This window comes from Carassius gibelio, chromosome A11 (genome assembly GCF_023724105.1).
Source record: "Carassius gibelio isolate Cgi1373 ecotype wild population from Czech Republic chromosome A11, carGib1.2-hapl.c, whole genome shotgun sequence".
Taxonomy (NCBI): Eukaryota; Metazoa; Chordata; class Actinopteri; order Cypriniformes; family Cyprinidae; genus Carassius; species Carassius gibelio.
The window spans coordinates 13,320,731-13,337,752 of NC_068381.1; the positions used below are offsets into that span (position 1 = coordinate 13,320,731).

At 37.7% G+C, this 17,022-nt stretch overlaps 1 protein-coding gene across 5 annotated transcripts in view; it reads left to right on the top strand.

The window, feature by feature from the left end:
* LOC128022395 (ataxin-7) overlaps positions 1–16,985 on the top strand; it is a 38,113-nt gene extending 21,128 nt beyond the window's left edge. For 4 of the 5 annotated variants that reach the window (XM_052609912.1, XM_052609913.1, XM_052609915.1 and 1 more), the window contains 10 exons: positions 755–859; positions 4,136–4,277; positions 4,426–4,685; positions 4,815–4,897; positions 5,884–6,152; positions 6,297–6,489; positions 6,976–7,097; positions 7,184–8,070; positions 13,755–13,897; positions 13,992–16,985. In XM_052609912.1, the coding sequence (XP_052465872.1) occupies positions 755–859; positions 4,136–4,277; positions 4,426–4,685; positions 4,815–4,897; positions 5,884–6,152; positions 6,297–6,489; positions 6,976–7,097; positions 7,184–8,070; positions 13,755–13,897; positions 13,992–14,009 (2,222 nt within the window). In that variant the 3' untranslated portion in view covers positions 14,010–16,985. The remainder of the gene's footprint in view (positions 1–754; positions 860–4,135; positions 4,278–4,425; positions 4,686–4,814; positions 4,898–5,883; positions 6,153–6,296; positions 6,490–6,975; positions 7,098–7,183; positions 8,071–13,754; positions 13,898–13,991) is intronic. The other variant, XM_052609916.1, reaches the window with a different exon arrangement.
* Positions 16,986–17,022: the final 37 nt, after the last annotated feature.

The window sequence follows — 17,022 nt, forward strand, 5'->3', positions numbered from 1 at the left end:
ATATATTTTAAAATGTAAGTTATTCCTGTAATGACAAAACAGATTTGATTGTCACGATCCTTCAGAAATCATTCAAGTCTTTGCTGAAAATAAATTTAGAATGAACATCTTTTGTAACAGTGTAAATATCTTTACTGTCACTTTTGATCCGTTAAATACATCCAATACAATAATAGTGTTCATTATTTTCTAGAAAAAGAAAAAAAATCTTATTGACCCCAAATCTTTTAGTGGTGGGGAAACAAACAATGCATTTAATACACGAAACAAGAAATTTCTACATTTTCATGACGCATTTACATATAGCTTTTCTTCGTCCATTTGTGTGTTAAACATTTAAACTCATTAACTAAACTACATTTAAAAATAAGTAAATAAATAAACCGTATTAGATGTTTATCTATTTGTAGGTTTGTGTTTTATTTTCATCTTTATATTTAAATGAATACATTATTTTTGAATGAATCAGTAGATATTTGAGTTCTTCAGTTATATTGAATTTTTTTTTTTTTTTTGGATTATTACGTGTAAAGACTTTATCAGCATTGTAGAGAGATGAGAGAAAAGCCATATTTGTTCATTCATTGTATTGTAAGCTTTTTTCCTTATGAGCTAATGAATAATATTGACTTCTACATTCGTGCAAAGCTGAAAGTAGCTACATCAAACTGCATTGTTACAATGGCCTCATGCTGTGTTAGAAGAGCACAAGACATTTTGACTTGCTAATGAGTGTCTGTGTGTGTTTTCGCAGACATGCCCATCTTTGGCCAGTGTCCTGCACAGGATGACTTCTACCTGGTCATGTGCAGCCACTGCAGTCAGGTAGTCAAACCCCAGGCCTTCCAAGCACACTACGGTAAGCTGATTCACTCTGTTTCTCTAACTCTGCTCTCTCTGCCGTCTTCAATGGAGGTGTTTTAGTAAACTCCTAAGACAGAAATCCCTCCTGCACCCACCTCTGCTCTCCCTCAACTATCCTAACATGAAGAGGGAAGAACACAAGCCTTTGATACCCACCGCCAGAGTTCTGTTTACTATCCTCAAGTTAATATTTGATGTGCTCTTTTTAGTTGGCACGTCTGTGCTGTTTTATCCAATCTAGATCATGTAAAACCTCCCGTAAGCCAGCAGACGTTTTCGGGAATAAAAAATAAAATCACTCCAACTTTAACAAAACTCTGATCTGTATTTTGAGGTAAATAACTTACTTGAGGATTTATTTATTTTTAACTTGTCAGCCGTGGTTTAATACTATAGCATTTGTTTTAGCATATGAATGTGACACATGATTCTGCTAAAATGCTGAAATTTGAGCATTTTTACAAATTTCAAGAAAGCGCTGTTAATCGTATGGATGTATTGTGGGAGAGAACTCTTAATGGAGCTGGGATTTTTTGATGTAGAAAATGCTTGGCCCAGTCAAGGCCTTGCTTTGTTCCCGCTCTGAACATGATAGTTAAGCTTGAACGAAGTCTCCATTACCAGATGATGAATCAATTCGTTTTTTAAGATACTGTAGTGAAAGTAGCTGTTCACGTGGACTCATTATTTCAGAATTAACCACAAGGGGCAGCCTGAATGTCTTTAAATCTCAGTGGTAAATTATTTGGTGCTTTTTTCATGCTGTAAAGTAGGGCAACAGAAAGAATGAACGAATAAATAAATGAATACAAAAAAATCCACACCTTTCTAATGTGAAGTGCATATGGTAGTTTTTTATATTTTTATTACTGTCACAGTTCAAAACATGATTCATTTTTTTTGATGAATAATACTTAAATGTAAGAATTCTTTAAAAAAGTAGTAAAATTTTTCTTTGTAGCATATATGCAGAATTTCTTTTCAACTTTTTTTTGCCGTTTAACATCTTCCTAATATGTGGATATTTTAGTTACTCTCTCAGAGCAACATGTTTGGTGTACATGAACATTCATGAACCATTAATGACACTGTGCACCGGTTGTCAGGCTATCTGGACCCAAAATTAAACCGTTATTTGAAAGAAAGATTTCCTGTGGCCATAATTGAATCCAAAAACATGTCACAGGACTGAGAATTTGTGCAGATTGTGAAAGTTGCAAAAGAGGCTAAACATGTTGACATTAGTGCACTTGACGCTTTGTTCAGCTTCCAGAAGATCAGTTTTTCAGGACGGCATTGATGGTTTAATATTCTACAGTATGATCTATTTATTGCACTGCGACTGAGCCAGTTCTGCCGTTTAATATTTTTACTTTTATTTATTTTATTTTTTGTGTGTGTGTGTGGTCAATTTACACAATCACACAAATGTTATGAACACTGGGACTCTTTTATTCTAGAAAGATTAATGAGCAGTTTTACTACACAGACCATGAAACTTTTACATACTCAAGTGCTTGACTAATAGCGTAGGGAAGAATCAAGTTCTGGCAAGTGCTTATCCAGCATGAGAATTAATAAATCATAATGAGCTGAAACAAGCTGTGGTGCTAAGGAATATGTATTGCAAACAACACATGAATCTGCAGTCAGAAAGTTAAGTATATTTTAGAAGCGATTTCTAAGATGATTGGTAAACATTTTAAGTCATATTTTGTGTGTGTTTAAATCTTGCCATCATTTCAGTTTGCTGGTTTAGATCTGCATGTTGAACATTTGCATGTTAAACACTTTGCAGGAGACTTTTGCACAGTTGTTATGAGTATTTTATTACCTTCTTAAATAAGAAACAAATTTGTATCCTCTTTAGTGATCATCAGTTTAAAATGGTCTCAAAACATCCCCTTGTGCTTTTATTGACCAACTGACTGTATATCACCTTTCACTTTTCTAAATTATGCTTCTGTGGTTATTTCTGGATTATGCAGTCACACTGAACCGCAGGATGCACAGATATTCTTGTATATAGAAAGATTGCACTCCCTGTGATCTGCTTGACATACTTTTCCCACTTTATTGGTAGTATTTCAAGTTTATTGATGATAGCGACATTTAAATTTGCAGTTATAAAGAGCTCATTTAAAAAGTGGGAATATTTGCGTTACAGTATTTCTTTGTCATCATAAATGAGCAGCAGCATCATCATCACAATGTGAACTCTTATACACGATATTAGAGTGCTTAGATTAGATTGTGGCATCTGCCATTTTTCAAATGCATTTTAGAAATATATTTTTTAGTTCTGCAAAATGACATCACTGATATTAGATCTTGACAAACTATTCTAGAGACACAAAAAGTTTTGAAGAGATGCTGGCTTCTTGATTTGTTCTCCATTTAAAAAAAAAGCTCAAAATGGTACATTGCTACACTGTGATTTTGTCCACGCCGATCATCCTTCTTTTGGACAAGGCTCTTGTTTTTTACATCTGTAGTTCCTTGTAGTCATTTGTCAGGTTGCAGTATTTGGTGTTCAGCTTCCTTAGAATAATCTCAGATTGCGTGGAATGATATTGTAGATTGTTTTGTTGTAATTGGGGCTTTGTTGATTGGGTCTTTGGTTACTCAAATTACTGTTGGCTCACTTTCTCAGAGCAGCGCCAACAACCCAGCAAATAGCTGCAAGCGTCTGTGAGAAATAAATAAGTCAAGGATTTCTTCCTGGTGTCCTTCATTTTTTATTTTATAAGTGTGTCGTGTCATGTGTGCTTTTGATGTAGTTTTATCAGCACAGATAAACACAGGCGAGACATCAGGCTTGTATGTGTGTGGGTGTGTGTGTTTGCCCCCGGTTTGCTGGAGGGCTTAGTGACGAATGCTAGGCTGAAGTAGCAGGACTGTGTGTGTGTGTGTGTGTGGTGTTGACAGGCAAGTACAGAGAGACCAGAGTGTTTGTTAGTGCAGCACAGCGGTTCACTCATTTGACTAAATGCTCTTGCACATTTGTGTCTGGTATTTACTATTGAGAGAAAGCAAATGTGTGTATTTAGAAGCGGAGAGTGTCTGAATGTGTTTGTCTAAGTAGTAATCATCTTAGCTTAAATGCAAGTTTGGTCAGCTTCCCATTAAAATAGATGTCTTGGACAAAATGGTAAGCCAGATGAAGATTTTTGTAGTCAAAAATCCTCAAAAGTTAAGCGTTTATTTACTTTTGCCATCAACATTTTGAGCATTCAAAGAGTAAAACCTTGCAAATGTCTTTGCCCCTCAGAGAGAAGACACAGCTCCAGCAACAAGCCCCCATCCAGCTTTGCAGCGTTCGCAAACTCTCGAAACAAGAGCAGCAAATCAGCCAAAGAGAAGCCGCCTCACTGGAAGCCTCCCTTCCCCTATAGGGTGCCGCAAGAAGAGAGGTGTGTATGTGTGTTTGATGGAGTGTAAGAGAATTTAATGCATAAATGTGTTAAGATAAGCAGCCCATTCTTGACTAACACAAAAGATGTAATCTGAAACACACCCACATTGGGACAGTATAAGACTCTTAATTTCTCTGCCTCCCAGTCCCATCCCTGCAGCTAAAGGAGAGAAGGACCTTCTGAAGGTGGAACCCTCACCCAAACTTCCCCATGTGCCCGCCTCTTCTTCCACTTCCTCCTCTCCCTTAAATACTGTGAGCCCCTTTACCTTGAAGTCAGGCCATAACTTCCCCTCCATACCAAAGGTTCCACAGCTGGCCTCAGGTCAAACCCTTAATGGAAAGGGCCACCTCTCATCCCAAGACAAGAAACAAGACAGTAGCAGAAGACTGTACAAGAGACCAGGTGAATGCTAATACTCACTGCTGCTACTCTATATTTATGTCACAGAAAAAAATAAAAATAATAAAAGAATTATCTAACTTTTTTTTTTTACTGTGTGTTTGTTCTGTTCTGCTATTTTCCTTAAATCAGAGCGAGAGTTTAATCCAGATATCCACTGTGGGGTTATGGATATGACAGCAAGTAAGCCATGCACGAGATCCTTAACATGCAAGGTATGCCATCTTCTACACTTTGAAATATGTTTTTAGTTGGAATTAGGAATGCACTTTGGACATTATGGTCCTCACAAATAGGGAGTTAATATGTTATTAACAATAATCAGTATTGAAGAAATTTTTAACACTTTACAATAAGGTTCATTAGTTAACTACTTCAGTTAACATCAACTTAGAATGAACAATACTTCTAAAGCATTTATTGATCTTAGTTGTTGTTGATTCCAACATTTATCAATACATTATAAAACTCAAAAATTGTGCTTGTTAACATTAGTTAAGGCACTGTGAATTAACATGAACTAACAGTGAACAACTGTATTTACATTAACATTAACAAAAAATACCCAACACTGTAATAGTGCCACTATTTTTTCATTTTTAAATTTTCAACAATATAGCATTCATACAAATATATACACACACACACACATACAAAACGCGTGTGCGTGTGTGTATCAGAGTTTTTTTTATTTTTGTTATTTTATAATATAGCAATATAGCATCAATAACATAGCAAAAATAATGAGCTCAAATATTATATTGTATTTTGTCTTTTTTTCTTGCTGCAGAATATCGGCATAATATAATATGCCAATATAGCATTAATAATTTAGCAAAAAAAATATATTAAAAGATATTACGTTCTAATTAATTATTTTGAATATAGTAATATTGCAATATAGAATTAATAATACAGCAAAATATTCGGTTGACATTGCATTTTATTTTTGTATTTGGTTCTAATATAATAATATACCAATATAACTTTAATGTTATGCCGAAAAAAGTTCAAATATTATCCCAGTTTTATATAATTTCTGAATATCATCTTAAACAGAATGGTCCTGACCTATATCAATATGGTCACCATCAGTGTATTCTATATAGGATGTCCATAATGTTCAGATTTCTTTGAATATGTGAACCAATCATTTAATTGTTTGACTGAACTGTTAAATATCCCCTCCATTCGACCACAGACACATTCCATTAGTCAGAGGAGGGCGGTGCTCGGACGGCGGCAACTCTTTGACACGCTGCTTGCTGAGCACAAGAGCAAAGCACGCGACAAGGAGCTGCAGTTCAGGTTGGACCCCTCACACCCAGCACCCCCTCTCAGGGACCCTCACCCTCCCCCCTCCCGCCTCTCGCAAGACCTTCACCCAGTGTCCCATGGCAATGGCACTGCCGATGCCACCAAGCCTTTGCCCCTCAGCAAACCCAAACCTCATAATTCTGGGCTTCCACGGTGAGTTGCTTCCTCCTGCCGCACTACTTACTCTAAACCAGCTTCCTTTTGATTCATTCGCCAAATTTATTATAGATCTCCAGTTGTTGTTTTTTTGGTCTTTGTTCGGGTGGTTGAGGTTAAGGTGCTCTTCTGTATCTTCAGACTCAACAGCAGTAACTCTCACAGTGGAGGAAACCCAGCCATGGCACACGACCAGGCCCACCCCTCTCACTCGGCCCCTGTCGGTCCCGAGACCAGCCGCCTCTCCAGTGACGAAGGGGAGAACGAGGAGAGAGAGGAGGCCATGGAGAAACTGGACTGCCATTATTCAGGTTACCACCCACGACCAGCAGCTGTAAGTACAAGAAACCTTGTGATCTTAGTGTTAGGGAGTTTTTTGTTGTTGTTGTTTTTGTTTTTCAACAGAAGTAGTGAATTTTTCAATCTGAAGTGCCTGCTTAGAAAGTCACTGGCATTTATTTCCCATTTTTGAATCACTAAGCTGTTTTAAAAGGAGTTTAAATGAATATCCATGGCCTCATTTGAATCCAATTTTGTGTCGAGCCACCCTCTTTAAAGTGGGTTTCAGTTTGATTCTGCCTTGATCTGAATGCCTGAAGAGGATGTTCAGTACCATGTACCAATGTAAGATATTTTTTAACAAAATGAGATTTAGGATTAGTTATAAATGTACTCTTATTTTTCTCAGAAAGAATTCTGCACATTTCTTTGTGAAATCGAAATCTATCAAATAATAAAACTAACATGAACTATTTACAAATCCAAATAAATAATACAATCAATTGTATTTTAATCACGTCTGTGTTGTGTATCTTACCAGTACTGCTCTTTTGGAAGTCGGTTGTATGGTAGAGGTTGTTACGCGTTCGACCGGCGCTGGGATCAAGTACGTTGTACTCTCACCACCATGTTGGACAAACATGTCAACTCACAAATGTGGAAGTAAGTGTGTGTGACACCATTCCCACAATCAGCTGTTTTTCCATTAAACAGAATCCTAATTGTCATTTCTTGCATTTCATTTGTAGGAAAATCCCTCTGGCCTCAGAGAACTCTGCAACAACACTGACAGCCTCTCACCGGACAAGCACAAACTCCCATTCTTCCTCATCCTCCTCCATTTCTGCAGGGTTTCTCAGCCTGTCCTCACCACCACCTTATGACAGCAAGCCGGTCCTGTCGTATGGCACCACCCTGAACGCCCGCTCTTCTCCGCAAGCCTCCGCCACCGAGCAGCCTGCCTACAGTGGCGCTTCTAGACACGTGTCAGCCTCATCACCCCAGATGCCTTCAGCCCACTCGTCCTCGCTACCCTCGTTGGGCTCCAACCGACCCCTCAAATCCCGATCTGGTACAAAGTCCTTTAAGGCTCGGGAGCCATCCTCCAGCCTAAGTAACTCTATGGTCAAGGGCAGTACTAACAGCAGTGTTAGCGTCAGCGGTAGTGCAAGCAGTAGCCTCAGTTCGGGAAAGAAGCGGAAAAACAGTTCCCTGTTTACCACCCACAGCACTTACACCTCTGAATCCTCCTCCTCCTTATCTTTTAAAAAGAACTGTGCGATAAACTCCTCAAGTCTTGGCAGTGCCTACCACACCTCGCTCACCTCCACCCCTTCTTCATCTTCATCGTCAACAACGCTGTCGTCATCCCACAGTGGGGTGTACAGTGTGGGGGTAAACTGCACCCCAGGCAGGGCCAACTCTTTGAGCTTGAAGCAGGAGTCGACAGGACGTGGCCCTCCTTCAGGCAGCCCAGCCGAGTCCATTAAACGCATGAGCGTGGTGATGAACAGCAGCGACTCCACCCTCTCCCTCGGGCCATTTGTTCACCAGAGCAGCGATCACCACGCGGATGCACGTCTGGAAGCAAAAAGGAGGAAGGGCTCACCTGGCTCAAGTAGCCTCAACAGCACAGGTGCATAAACCTTGTGTTTGGTTTTATTTATTTGTTTTTATTCTGATTCCTGTGTCATTTTGGGTTGGGCGATGGCTACAAATTTGGCATCGGGCGATGTCTACAGTAAAACATTGTGATGGACGATGACATCAGCGGGGGCGAGCGCGGCGGGGGTCGGGGGGTGGATGTGGCGTTAGGAGTAGAGCCCGACCGATATGGATTTTTGGGGGCCGATGCCGATATTAACTCGAAAAGAGCCGATTTATAAGCCGATATTTTGATTTTGAAAATAAACTGGATATTAGACCCATTTCCTATAAGCTGCACTTACATAACATTCAATGGCAAAATATCTGCCTGTTCTATGTATGTGGGCTGTATAAACCATTTTCCAGAAGGGATTTATGTAAAAAAAAAGCCTTAGATTACGGTCTCAATCACTAAACAATTGCACATCAAAAGTATATATTTTTTAACGATCAAAAAACAGTCTGATTTTAAACATTTAACACTTTTACTTTCTTCCAGTTGAAGCTGATTTTAACAGTCTGTGTGTGTACTGTAAATAAATTATAATACTAAAGTTAAAGTATTTGCAGAAGTAGTCCCACACTTTTGCTGCTACATCATTCACCTTTTTCAGCCATCTGTAGGGCAGAAAGAGAGACATAGAAAGAATAAGCATGTGTATTAATAATATCACCATGTATCATTACTCATGTCATCATTAGAATTATAATAATAATAAACAGGGATCTCCTACATAGGCAAAAATGAGAAATATATTTTTTTTTTATTTGTCAAGCAATAGGTATTAACCTCCTTATATTTAACAATATTATTTCAACATTTTCCTGTTATGTCTGTAAAGCTGCTTTGAAACAATATGTAAGAAAAAAAAAGAAAAGAAAAAAGCGCTTGTTCAGCTCACATTTATTTACATGTCCCCTCTGATTTAATCATTTCTGACGCACCTACTGTAGTTACTGTAACTACACTATATTTGCTCTCACAGACACATTCACAACGGACCCGTATATCTTCTCCTCTTCTCTTTGTGCAGTCTGAATCAAAATGGTTAACGTTAGTGCCATGAACACACCGCTGTCAATTTTGAGAAGAACCACCTTCAAACAAGTTAATAGCAAGCATTTAAGGGGCCTGCTAAAAAGGAAGCTATATTAGCGTTAGAGTAACGTAACCAGCCTGAATTCACCAAATTGTTCCCTGGGCCTGAGGGTAGCCTCTTCTTCCTTGCTTCTCTCTTAATTCTCATCAGCAGGACTAGCGCTATCGCTCGCTTCTTACAACGGGACAGATACATGTTTGCTGCTGACCGAAAAGAGGAACAACAGACTATGAAAGAGCTCCCGCTAAAAGTTTTTAAAACTCCGCCTACGCCATAGCGCAGAGCAGGGCAAATCGCGTTGTATCTGAAGGGCAACGCTAAACCCAGCGGCCAAGCGCTGTGCATACCGCGTCCTGTGTGAAAGGCCCATTACGCGGTCATTATGTGGGAAACACACCGCAATAGAATAAGCACTAAACGCTAACTTTATAGTTCGACCTCTTATTAACGTTCGCGCTCTTCCACTGATAAACATGGTATTAGCTTTGTGGCTAATCTAATATAGCAATGCATTAGCGGCTGTAAGTGATGTTACAGAATATTTAGAAGTGATAATGATAGGACCGTTAACTAGAACTACCACACCGTTTTTATATACAGTGTATTAGGGGTGGGCGATATCTCGATATTTAAAATATATCGAGATATTTTTTAAACACGATATGGATTTTGACATATCGTATATATCGATATGTTGTTTATATTTAATTCTGATTCCGCCACTTTGCTTCTGTGCCTTCTCTGTGCTGTGCTCGCCCCCGATCGCTCGCCCCCGCCTCCTTGCTTTTGTCCCCACTCCCTTCGCGTGTATAGAACTAGTCTAAAAAACAAAGTCTAAAAACAAAAGGACAACTGGCTCCATTATATGGAGATACTTTGGTTTTAAGGCGTAGGACGAACAGAAGGCAGATGTCTAACGTAGGGCCCAATGATTTCCGCGATGCAGAAAACGCGGACGGAATCCAGTCATAAAAACGGTATTTACAGTTTAACGCGGAATGTCACGGAATTGGTTAAATTTTTAATGAATTATCAAAAGTAGGTCATGCACTTAAATCAAATCGCAATATAGACTAATATCTGCAAATATTAACCCGGAAAAGTCTATTTAAATATGAATCCTGCATGCTCTGCGTGTCTGTGTTAACGAATGGCGCAGAAGCGCGTCTTCATTCATTAAACACACGGAAGCGCGTGATGCTCGCGCTGATTTCAGCGTCTTTCCTCTCACTAATAAAGATGTGAACACATGAGGAACATCTCCAGAACTGCACCGAGAGTCACTTCATGAGCATCTGACCATTTGATTTGAGTAAAACTAGCTCATATCACATCATAGACTGTAGTATCAAATACACAGAACTGTAAAGGTAAACCCGTCAAAATACAAGTATTTGGCAGAAATATTTTACTATTGTTCAGCAGAATGTACACAATATTAAAATGAAATGAACATATTTTTTTAAGGAATAATCACACAACATTTCTTCCATGTTTTATTTTTAATAGTACATCCCCTTTGTTTACCAAAAAATAAAGTTTGCTTAATTTTAAATAATTAAAAGATAAATTAAATAAATGTTTTATGCCTTCATTTGACAACCAGAAAAATGTAAATACACATAATTTCTGAAGGGAAAAAATTTCACATAAGGCTATTTTAAGATTTTTTTTTAAACTAATTAAGTTGTTTTAATGCATTTAAATAATTAGACATGCTAAAACACAGAATTAGGTAACAATAAAGCATATGGTGAAGAAAAAAATAAGACGTTTCATAGGGCCCTAAACATGTAATATTTGCCATTTTTGTTTTTGCAGTGGTTTTAGGGGGGTTATTTTTCCTGTAAAGATATCGAGATATATATCGCATATCGAGATATAGCAAAATATATCGAGATATATTTTTTGCTCCATATCGCCCAGCCCTACAGTGTATGAACTAAATCTACAATCATTTCACATGACGAACGACAGACTCACCTGGGTGGCTTGGCTGATCGCTTTCTTCTTTGTGGATTTCTGGCGCTGTTGCAACTCTGGAGCTGCAGACCGCCCTCTGGTGGGCAAACTATGCAACACTCATAACATGAGTGAAGAATATGAGACTGTTTCTCATGTTTCATCGGCCGTTATAAACGCCGATGCCGATTTAAATGCAATTAGCTCATATCGGCCGATAATATCGGCCGGCCGATATATCGGTCGGGCTCTAGTTAGGAGGTGTGCCCAAAGCATGAATCCTTATAAGAGAAAACAACTAACGAATCCTAACACTGTATCTACACCGTGCGAGCGATGTGGTGCGACACGACAAAATACTGCAGAACCACTGATCTATAATATAGATTAATTTATCTATAGATCAGTCAATATAACTCATAATCAGTGATCAGATGTATAGCTGTAACGTCTGAAGCTGAGACAAATACACACACAGCAGTCCAAATGTCTTTCATGTAGAATATCTCACATAAATACAGTTTATGGATTAAGTGATGGTGAACAGGTGGGTGAAAACTGAAAGTGTGTCAGTATCGCATGCTTTTTGTTTTAAAGGGACAGCATTCCTACCTATCCGTGTCATTATAATGTTAACCAACCATTTTAAGTAAACCTAATGTATCTGAAAAAATATATTTTATAGTTTTTTTCAAAAATTTTAAATTATATATATTAAATATATTGTATATGAGCAACTATACTTTTTATAAGTTGCTACCTTTTCACTACTGTTAAAGGAAAAGTTCACCCAAAAATTATAATTGTCGTCATTTATTAAAGTTTTTCCAAATTCAATCAATCGTTGATTAAAGTTAATGATTTTTAATGAATTTGGTCTAAAGAGAGAAGAATTAAGGCCCGTTCACACCAATTACGATAACTATAAAGAAAACGATATTAGTGTCCACTTCAGCGAACGATATTGTCTGTGTATTCTAAGCGGACGCGCGTCTGCTGCTTTAAATTCTCGAGCTCATTACAGCAGGATTGATTCTGATTGGTTGGCAATGTTTTTATCGTTCATCAGAAGAAAAAAAATCGTTCTGAAAGTGATTCCAACGATAACGTTTCTCTGTGCCTTTATCGTTATAGTTGTGGTGTGGACTCCACTATTCTTTAATATTGAGAACGACTTATAGAACTATATCTTTATCGCTATCTTTATAGTTATCGTGCTTGGTGTGTGAACGGGCCTTTAATGACGTTTTTTGTTTAAAGACAGAAAATAACTACTAAAATGTTGCTAACTGCATCTTGACTAAAAGTAATGACTAAAAATGCATTGACTTTTCATCGACTAAAACTAGACTTAAACTATATAAGACTAATATGACTGAATATGTGATATTAAGCATTTTCGTCTGAAGATAAAGACTAAGACTAAATCAAAAATCCCTGTTAAAATTAACACTGATCCTCAAAACCACTGACAAACATATAATCTTGTAAAATGTGTGCTCGGTATTATAAACCGAGATTATGTGTGATCGCGAAGTGAAATTAAAAAGTGATCGGGAATTCTAAAACGGGTCGGGGGGTAATCACGATGCCAGCTCATGATGTCTATCAGCCATCGGGGATGGATGATGGGATCGTCTACCGGCCCAACCCTAAGTTCATTTTGGTTTTGATCTAGATGTGGTTTCATTGTAGTTTATTTCAGATTTCATTTGGTTTCTGTTTAATTTAGTTTTTATTTGAATCTAGTTTCCGTTTCATCCTATCTTGGTTGCAATCCAGTTCGTTTCATTTCAGTTTAGTTGTAATTGAGAATCTAATGTCACTTTGGTATTAGTTCAGGTTCGGTTTCACTTTACTATTAACTGCAGTTTCTATTTCATTTCTTTTTTTTTTCTTTTTTTTTACATTGAGTTTAACTTTGATCAAGTCTGTATTTAATTTTAGTTTAGTTTTAATCCAGATTTCTGTCTGCAGTAATCTTTTTTTTTTTAGTATTCAGTTTCTGTTTCATTCCAGTTAATTTGGTTTCTGTTTTATTTCAGTTTTAATTCCATCAGTTTCTGTTTTGCTTTATTATTAATATGATTTCAGATTTAAATGAGTTTCTTTGATCCAGTTTCTGTTAAGTTTTAATCCAGGCTGGCTAATGCCTTTTTGCCAATTTTTTATTTATTTAATTGTCTTTCTTTAGATCTAGTTCCTATTTCATCTCATTTTGGTTTCAGTCCTTTTTTCATTTGGTCTAATTGTAATTTAGTCTAGTTTCCATTTCTTTAGTTTTAATTTGGTTTCTGATTAATTTTAATTTAGTTATGATCCAGTTTAGATTTTATTTCTTTGTAGTGTTGATGCAATTTCTTTATTATTTCAGTTTTACTCGGGTTTTGATCCGGTTACATTTTCATTTCAGGTTAAATAGAATTTTGCTATTGCTTCATCATACACATCATACAGAACTCTCTGGCTGACTAATCTAATTTTTTTTTTTACATTGTTATAGAAAGTCCTGAAACATTTAATTTGTAAACGTGGAATAATTATTATATGCTGTTTGCTTGATTATAAAAAAGTGCTGTCTCTTATTTATATTTTGCAATGACTTTGACAGCGTCTGGAGCAGGAGGGGGAGGGGGACAAGGTCCTGGCAGGCTCAAAATGTCCAAGTCTCCATCAATCAACAACATCCATAGCAAGCAAGCTCGCTCTACACCTGGACCACCAGGGCTCCCTAACAATTCACTCATACATCAGGTTAGTAACAGCATCTGATTCACTGCTTTAGTTTAGAATATAATACTGTCTCTCACTCATTACATTTCTGTATTTGTGTGTGTGTTACCCACAGCCAAAGGCTCGTCCCTGACACAGGTGTGGAGGCTCTGAGCGTGCTGAGCAGTAGGCTGGACCCAGAGCTCCCTCAGCCCCCTCATGCCACTCTGCACGAGGCCTTCTTTTTCTCTTACTCTTCCCACAATCCTCAGGGTGGAATGCATACTGGGTGGCCCATTGATGCCCTTCGTGGGGATTTCCTCCCAAAGCCATGCAGGGGCACTCTCCGGGGATAGGATAATAAGCCAGAGAGATCTAGTTCTACTGTCGGAGGTTATGATGAATCTATACAATGCACCACTGGGTACAAAGCCTGCTACATAGAGCGTGAGCTGCCCAGCCTGAGCACTTGTGCTGGGGCCGGAGGGTACAGATTTTGGCTGGTGCGTAGCCTCACCAACACTACCAAGCATAGGAGGGATGTGAGACACGAACAAGATAAGTTGCTTTACCGGTGTTCTCCGGTATGTTAGTTTGAGCGTGTGGACATATGGGAATACTGGAAACTGAAATCCCACTCAGCCTTGGAGGAAGTGTACAGGAGAGAAACATCCCTAAAGTCTACACACAATCAACTTAAGTTAATCATACACATGATCTCTCACTGGAAGGCTGTATTAGATTAAACTACACTCACTGCAGGAGTGGAGTTTCAACATGAGCAACCTAAACTTAAAGATTATGCAAACTAAACATTTCTAGACCACATTTTGTTTACAAGTTAGCAAACAGAACAAAATATTTATCATATACCATTTTCCATAATTTTTTGGGGGGGATTCAAGTTTTCATTTTATTTTTTTATTTTTTATTAGGCAGTTTTATTGCAATTTCTTTTTTTGCTGAAAAATCCAACCCCAAATCAAGCTCGTTAGTGTAAGCACTTGTTCATACAACATGTTTATTTTGAATAATTGTAGGTTTATGTTAGTAGCCTAGCATGTTTTTACTGAATCTCTGAGCAACAGTCATCTCTTGAAGCTCCAAAAAACTCAAGACAATACTGTAATCCTCTTAAAAACCATAACTTGGACAATACGGATATTTAGTTTTAGGTACATTAAGGGCTCGATTCATTAAACCTTTCAGCACGTTCTCCGGCAGGTGACGTTTCACCTCTTTCAATTACCCATAAAGAAGCATGTGCTGAAATCTTAATGTACTCAAATCTGCAGTCTCGCTCTCATATGATTGTAAGAGTGTTTCCTGGTGAAGATGCCTTAGGCGTGGTATCGTTATGTGCCGTTTCAGTCTCAGAAAGGGGCTTGTGGCTAGCTGATGTTGAGCCATAGACCAACATTACAGACACACTATCATCTCAGCAATGGAGTAGACATCTACACAACACTCAATACTGTGAGACACATATACAGTAGTCTGGTCAGCACCATCTCAACAAGTGAGACTTTACACCGCGACTGAACGTTTCTGCATGGATCCGACACGAGCTTTTGTTCTTTGTGACCCTAAAGAGGTTGGTAGCTGGACATTCTGATTTAAATCTCATTTTTAATGTGGGTCTGTCAACTTAAAGGCAATAGATCCTTTTTTGACTCGTTGATCTTCATAAGAGACGTTGAGCTGGATTTTCTTGTGTAAGTTGGGGCTTCTCTTTAAAACTCCTGTAAATTCCTGAACTCCACTGATGTCAGTCAGCAATGGTCGCTGAGAAGAAGAGCATGGTTTTTTATTTTGTGTGTGCGCGCGCGTGTGTGTGTATTTTTTTCCTTCCGCTTTTTCGTACACAAAACCGAATACAAATATTGAATTATCCCTATTTCAGAATACATATTTTGTTAAAGAATTGTACATATGGAGATGTATTTTTGCACAGGCATTTTCGTAAAACGATTTTTGGTACAATTGAGATCATTATTATTTATTTAGTAAATGGAAACATTCTAAGATTATTAGAAGTGGTTCACTGCCAAGCCGATAATGCAATATGCCACTCTATCAGAACACAGCTTCTAGTTTATCACACACCGAGTTCACCTGGACAGATTGTTGCCACAGTAGTGGGGAATCATTGTATTATTTTTTCGGTGTCAGTAGTGCTTCTTTTCCCCTTAGGTTCCTCCCCGTCTCAAACCAAGAGGTCAGAGAATGTGATCAAAATGGCCTGTTTAACTGTGCAAAAGATTTCTGGCTGGCTGATGTATTTTGTAGGACTTTTCTAACTGGGAGAGGGAACAAAACAGTTGTACAGTGCAAAATGTGCACCACTGTTGCCAAACGTTGTAATTGGATACACTGCTTTTTAATTACTTGTTCGTTTGCTTTTAACGAGAAAAAAAAAGTGCCTGAATTAGTTTCTCATCAACTGTTGTTATGGCAGATTTCATGCATTTTTTTTTCACAGTACTTGAATGTTATAAAGGTTTAGAAACTTTTTAAACCTGCCTAGCAATCTCACACATCGCCCTTTTCCCCTTCAAGTAGAGCGGTAACTCTGATTGATGAAATGCATGGCAGAGTAACCCTTACTTGACAATGACATGAGAAAAGCTTCCCGTCTATCCCTTGTATTCTTTTATGACTACTTTTGATATTAGAAAATTTCAAAGCGAGAGGGATAGATATTTTGGTGGCTAAGTCTGTGATTTCAACCAATGATTTAGGCAGATAAATGTACTGTTTACCTTGAAATTGTAACTCCACTGTTTTCAGATAATGAAAGCTTTGTGAAGAGGTTTGATTTAACACCACAGATTCGGAATGTGAACCGAAGATAAAAACAGTTTGCTTTTTGGGGAAGAAGCCTCTTACATATAAACTTATGTACAAGTGTGTATATTTCGATTTTTTTTTTTTTTTGGTCTTTTTTTTGTATATGTATTCAAAAATCATTTGATCAGCTGGACTTTTGTGCATTGGCTGCTATGTAATTCATGAACAAACACAGTAGGGTAGATTTACTTAATATTTAAAGAAAAGATTGTATAGTATATTTGTTTTGTAACAAGTTTCTGTAAATATGAAAAAAAAATAATTTATACAGTTATTTATAAGAAAAATGTGTCGGACTCATTTTTTCCCATTCGCTC